At 42.2% G+C, this 6214-nt stretch overlaps 1 protein-coding gene across 1 annotated transcript; it reads left to right on the forward strand.

The window, feature by feature from the left end:
• The first annotated feature begins 711 nt into the window (after positions 1 to 711).
• Positions 712 to 3751, forward strand: LOC102760215 (protocadherin gamma-A1). The gene has a single exon (XM_006776963.2). The coding sequence runs from the start codon at positions 879 to 881 to the stop codon at positions 3312 to 3314; it is 2436 nt and encodes an 811-aa protein (XP_006777026.1). The 5' UTR covers positions 712 to 878; the 3' UTR covers positions 3315 to 3751.
• The last annotated feature ends 2463 nt before the right edge of the window (positions 3752 to 6214 follow it).

The raw sequence follows: 6214 nt of genomic DNA on the forward strand, positions 1-6214 counted from the left end.
AGAAATTCATATGACATTTTCCCAGTGCAATTCCAAGAGTCCAGTGTTATTTTATTCAAAATATATTACCTTTTGGTGAACTAAAGGTCTTTTTTAAAAACTCACATTAGAGATCTTTTAAAATCCACATAATACATAAACAATTCAGAAAAAAGACAAAAAATGAGGCTGGGTTAAAACATGTCCTTCAAAAAGGCCAAGGTTTCTGATAAATATTCAAAGCACAGTGGAGAGTAAGTGGGACAGTCCCATTTTTTAAAAGTCTAGCTTATATTCTAGAGGTTCGTTTTTCCATTTGATTTTTCATCCTCACAGGTCAGTGGGTCATCTATGTGGCCTGACAAGTTATCAAGTGGTCAACATACACCACAGAGTGGAGGGATGATTTTTGTTCCTTTTGTGGTATTCCCTCTGAACAGCAAATGGGGGAAGCAGATAGCTTGGAAACACTGGGTTTCTACTGAATGCTGAAATTTAGCAATATTTAGATATGATTAAATAAGTGAAAATAGTTTCTCCTTTTCACGCATATATTGTACAATGCTTAACTATTTCCTTGACAAATAAACGATAGATAAGATTAATGAGAAGAGAATATTTATTTCAAAAAAGTGCAGTAACTGGTTATGACTCTAGGCGCCGCTGTTCACCAGTCCGGGAGGTACAGACAGTACGCGCGCGCGCATTCACCCCTCACAAAAAAAATAGAACCTCCATCACCGCCAGATTGAAAACGGTCTCCCTGAGGCTGCTCAGACCTTGCTCCTGTTCCACTTTCTGCTCTGAATTCTCCTGAAAATTCAGTTAGTTTAGGCTCAGAAGTGCAGAGGAACAATACCCTTGACACCGGACTGGGAGAAAACTGAAGCGAGAAAGCAATGGCTACTTGGGTGAAGCTGCCCGGCTATAGCGGGCTGGTCCTGCTGTTCCTTTTTCTGGGGCCGTTGTTGAAAGCCCGGGCTGGAAAGATCCGCTACTCGGTGCCAGAAGAGACAGAAGAAGGGTTCTTCGTGGGCAATATCGCCAAAGACCTGGGGCTACAACCCCAGGAGCTGGCGGAGCGCGGAGCCCGCATCGTCTCCAGAGGTAGGACGCAGCCTTTCGCTCTGAATCCTGGAAGCGGCAGCTTGGTCACAGCGGGCAGGATAGACCGGGAGGAGCTCTGCGCTCAGAGCCTGCGCTGTCTGGTGAGTTTTAACATCTTGGTAGAGGATACAATGAAGCTTTTCCCTGTTGAAGTGGAAATAATTGATATTAATGATAACACTCCCCAATTCCAGCTAGAGGAAGTGGAATTTAAAATGAATGAACTAACCGCTCCAGGTACAAGGATTCCTTTGCCTTTTGGGCAAGACCTTGATGTGGGTATTAATTCACTGCAGAGCTACCAGCTCAGCTCCAATCCTCATTTCTCCCTGGATGTGCAGCAAGGAGCTGACGGGTCCCAACCCCCAGAGATGGTGCTGCAGAGTCCCCTGGACAGAGAAGAAGAAGCTGTCCACCACCTCCTCCTCACGGCCTCTGATGGGGGCAGCCCAGTCCTCTCCGGAACCCTCCGGATTCGTGTTCAGGTAGTGGATGCAAATGACAACCCTCCAGCATTTACTCAGGCACAGTACCACGTGAGTGTCCCAGAGAACGTGCCCCCGGGCACTCGACTGCTCACGGTAAAAGCCACTGACCCAGATGAAGGCGCCAATGGGGAAGTAACATACTCCTTTCATAATATAGACCAAAGAATAGCCCAAATATTTCAATTGGATTCTTATACAGGAGAAATATCGAATAAAGAACCCTTGGATTTTGAAGAATACAAAATGTATCCAATGGAAATTCAAGCTCAGGATGGTGCAGCTCTTATGTCTCGAACGAAGGTAATGATCACAGTTCTGGATGTAAATGATAATGCCCCAGAAGTGACCATCACCTCTGTCACCACTGCGGTCCCAGAAAACTTTCCTCCTGCAACCATAATTGCTCTTATCAGTGTGCATGACCAGGACTCTGGAGACAATGGTCATACTATGTGTTCCATTCCTGGACATCTACCCTTTAAATTAGAAAGACTAGAGGATAGTTATTACCGTTTAGTGACAGAAGGAACACTGGACAGAGAACTTACCTCCAGGTACAACATCACAGTAACAGCAACGGATCACGGGACTCCACCTCTATCTACTGAAATGAGCATTTCATTGCAAGTGACAGATATCAACGACAACCCCCCGGCCTTCAGCCAGGACTCTTACTCCACATACATAGCGGAAAACAACCCCAGAGGAGCCTCCATCTTCTCCGTGACAGCCCATGACTCTGACAGCGGTGAGAATGCACAAGTTACCTACTCCCTGGCAGAGGACACCACCCAGGGGGCACCTCTGTCCTCCTATGTTTCCATTAACGCAGACACCGGCGTCCTGTACGCACTGCGATCTTTTGACTATGAGCAGTTTCGGGACCTGCAGCTGAGAGTGACTGCGCATGACAGCGGGGATCCTCCGCTTAGCAGCAACGCCTCCCTGAGCATATTTTTGCTGGACCAGAACGACAACGCGCCCCAAATCCTGTACCCCTCTCTCCCCACCGATGGTTCAACCGGTGTGGAGCTGGCACCCCGCTCCGCAGAACCCGGATACCTGGTGACCAAGGTGGTGGCGGTGGACAGAGACTCAGGCCAGAACGCCTGGCTGTCCTACCGCCTGCTCAAGGCCAGCGAGCCAGGGCTCTTCGCGGTGGGGCTGCACACGGGCGAGGTGCGCACTGCGCGGGCCCTGCTGGACAGAGATGCGCTCAAGCAGAGCCTGGTGGTGGCAGTTCAGGACCATGGCCAGCCCCCTCTCTCTGCCACTGTCACGCTCACCGTGGCCGTGGCTGACAGCATCCCAGATGTCCTGGCTGACCTGGGCAACCTGGAGCCCTCCGCTGACCCTGATGACTCCAGCCTCACTTTGTACCTGGTGGTGGCAGTGGCTGCGGTCTCCTGCGTCTTTCTCGCCTTTGTCATCGTGTTGCTGGCGCTCAGGTTGAGGCGCTGGCACACGTCACGTCTGCTCCAGGCTTCAGGAGGCGGGTTGGAGGGCCTGCCTGCCTCGCACTTTGTGGGCGTGGACGGGGTGCAGGCTTTCCTGCAGACCTATTCCCACGAAGTCTCCCTCACTGCGGGCTCGCGGAAGAGTCACCTGATCTTCCCGCAGCCCAACTATGCAGACACGCTCATCAGCCAGGAGAGCTATGAGAAAAAGGATTTTCTCTCAGCACCTCAGTCTTTACTTGAAGACAAAAAGGAAATATTTTCACAGGTAAACTTTTTGTAGTAAATTTACCTAGATAAAAAGAATCCCTGAGTTTGCTTACTTGCTTTCACTTTACTGCTAGCAGTTCTATTTCCCATATATCTTTGTAGATTTCTATTGGGAAATCATTATTAATGGTTTATATCCAGTATATTTATAATTGTTCTTTCATTGACAAGGAGACTGTAGGTGACTGGGATGAGGAGTACCTGTGAAGTGCCATTTCAGTGGTGAAGGCGTGCTGCCTTCTAACATCCTCTCGCTTGCCTCTCGCCAAATAGTGTGTGTTTTCTTGGTTTGCATGGCCTTATTGGCAAGGAGAGGGTTTGACTAGCAAAGACACACCAATATTTATGTTACTGATAGTGTTTTCAAATTTCCTTACATTACAAACTCCTCCAAATTTATTCCTAAATATAATGTAGAGGTCATCTGTCAGGTGAGAGGGAGCTATTTTATTTGGGACATTTAAAGAAGTAAAGATTTTCTAAAATAGTAATTTTTATTGTGTTAGTATAAAATTATGACACATCAAGTGTTTAAGTTACTTATAAAATGAAGTAATAAAATGAATGATAGAAAATTGACTATGCAATTTGAGAATTAGTTTTTTGTTTGTTTATCCTCCCCAGAGGATATTTTTTCTATTGATTTTTAGAGAAAGAAGGGAAGGAGGGAGGGAGGGAGGGAGGGAGGGAAACATTAGTTGCTTCCCCTGTGGGATCAAACCTGCAACCCAAGTACCCGCCCTTGGCTTGGAATCAAACCCATGACCCTTTGGTGCAAAGGCCAATGCTCTAACACTGAGCCACATGGGCCAGGATTATATCCCATTTTAATGTGTGTGTTAGCTCTTCACAAAAAATGTATCATAGGGGAGTAAGTCCTTGCTTTGATTTACTTACTATGCTTCAATAAATTACATATATATATATAATATAAAAAGAGGAAAGCAAAAGAATAGTAAGGCACAAGTAAAAGATATATATTTAAATGGATGAAAAGTGAAAAAGGAAGAGGTGAGGTAGACTAAAGTTGTGAGAGTTCTAATCTTGGATTTAGTTGAAGGCAGTGAAGGTCAGGAGGTTGTTTCAGCAGTTTAATAGAGACAAAAGTGCTTCAGGCTAAACAAGGGACCTGAGCCAGGCTTACTACTTAAATGCAAAATAAGCAATTAGGCCCCTAAGCTAGTTTAAAAGGGGAAATTGCATAAAAATGCTGCCTACCAAATCTTTTGGTCATAACTTGCAAGCCTAAGACCAAGGGAGAATGATGGATACAGATGACTGGTTTCAGAAAATGAACATGGAAAATATCTCAGGTGTGAGCTGTGATACCAAAACACTGAACCCAAGAGGGAGGGAGGGAGGGAAGGAGAGGAAGTGGTGAGGGGGGCACTTCCACTTAAAATAAGTGTACAAGCCAAAATGTTGAAACATGTTGTCTTCTGGACTATATTGTTGCTAAGAGAAATTTTCTGTTAACAGATTGTCATTATTTTGTAGGAAATATCTGTGTTCTCTCTGATAGCTTTTAAATTTTTTTTCTCATTCCTAATGTCTAAGTGTGGATTTTGATTTTCTGTTTGGTACTGAGAGCACACTCTCAATAACATAACTTGTAATTTAAACTTTTCTCATTTCTTAAAAAATCTTACTTCTGTGTGTATAAATGAGCTAAGTTTACCTATTAAAATAAATAGATTATCAAGTGGATGTTTTTAAAAATCCACCTATATTCTGCTGACAAGATACATGCCTAAAACAAATACATATATTATATACTTTTTATTTTCAATATTTAAGTGTAATTCACACACACTGACAAAACAAAGCAGTCAGATCAATATTAATTTAACAACAAAGTGGTGTTTAGGTAACAACATTAATAGTGTTTTTTATAAATGAACTATCATAATTATAAAAAAGAACAGACAAAAGGTTATAAAAATTATGAGCTCTCATTACTGAACAATATAGCTTTAGAAATAATACTATTTTTGCAGAAATAGAAAAAACCTCCATCCTAAAATTCATATGGAGGATCAAGGGACCTCAAATAACTAAAGCAATCTTGTAAAAGAAAACAAAGTTGGGGATCTCACACTTTCTGATTTCAAAACTTACTCCAAAGGTACAATAATCAGAGCAATATGGTACGAGCATAAAGAAAGATATATAGACTAATGGAATAGAATAGAGTCCAAAAATGAACTGTCACATATATGATCAAATGACTTTCAACAAGTGTTCCAAGACTGTTCAGTGAGGAAAGGGCAATCATTTCAACAAATGGTTTTGAGAAAACTGGATATGCACATTTCAAAAGAATGAAATTGGGTCTTTACCTTATACCATATAAAAATTTACTCAAAAAAAAGAGCAATTGAAAAAAATTTACTCCAGATGAATCAAAGACCTAAACACAAGAGCTAAAATGATAAAACTCGTAGAAGAAAACATAGCAAAAAATCTTCATGACATTGGATTTGGGAATGGATACCTAGAAGTGACACTAAAAGCACAGGTAACAAATGAAAAACAGAGAAATTGGACTTTACCAAAATTAAAAACTCTTGTGCATCAAAGGACAATATGTACAGAATGAAAAGTCAACTCACAGAATGGGAGAAAATATCTGACAAGGACTGCTATCTGGAACATACTAGTATAAAGAACTACTATTACTTGCAACAAAAAACAAACAACTGGATTTTAAAATGGATAATGGACTTGAATAGACATTTTCCCAAATAAGATATACAAATGGCCAATAAGCACATGAAATGATGTTCTATATCACTACACATGAGGGAAATACAAATCAAAATCATAATGAGATACCACTTCATACCTACTAGGGATGGCTATTATTAAAAATAAAATAACAAATGATCATATGAAGTATAGGAACATTCCTGC

Source organism: Myotis davidii, unplaced genomic scaffold, assembly GCF_000327345.1.
Source record: "Myotis davidii unplaced genomic scaffold, ASM32734v1 scaffold89, whole genome shotgun sequence".
NCBI lineage: Eukaryota > Metazoa > Chordata > Mammalia > Chiroptera > Vespertilionidae > Myotis > Myotis davidii.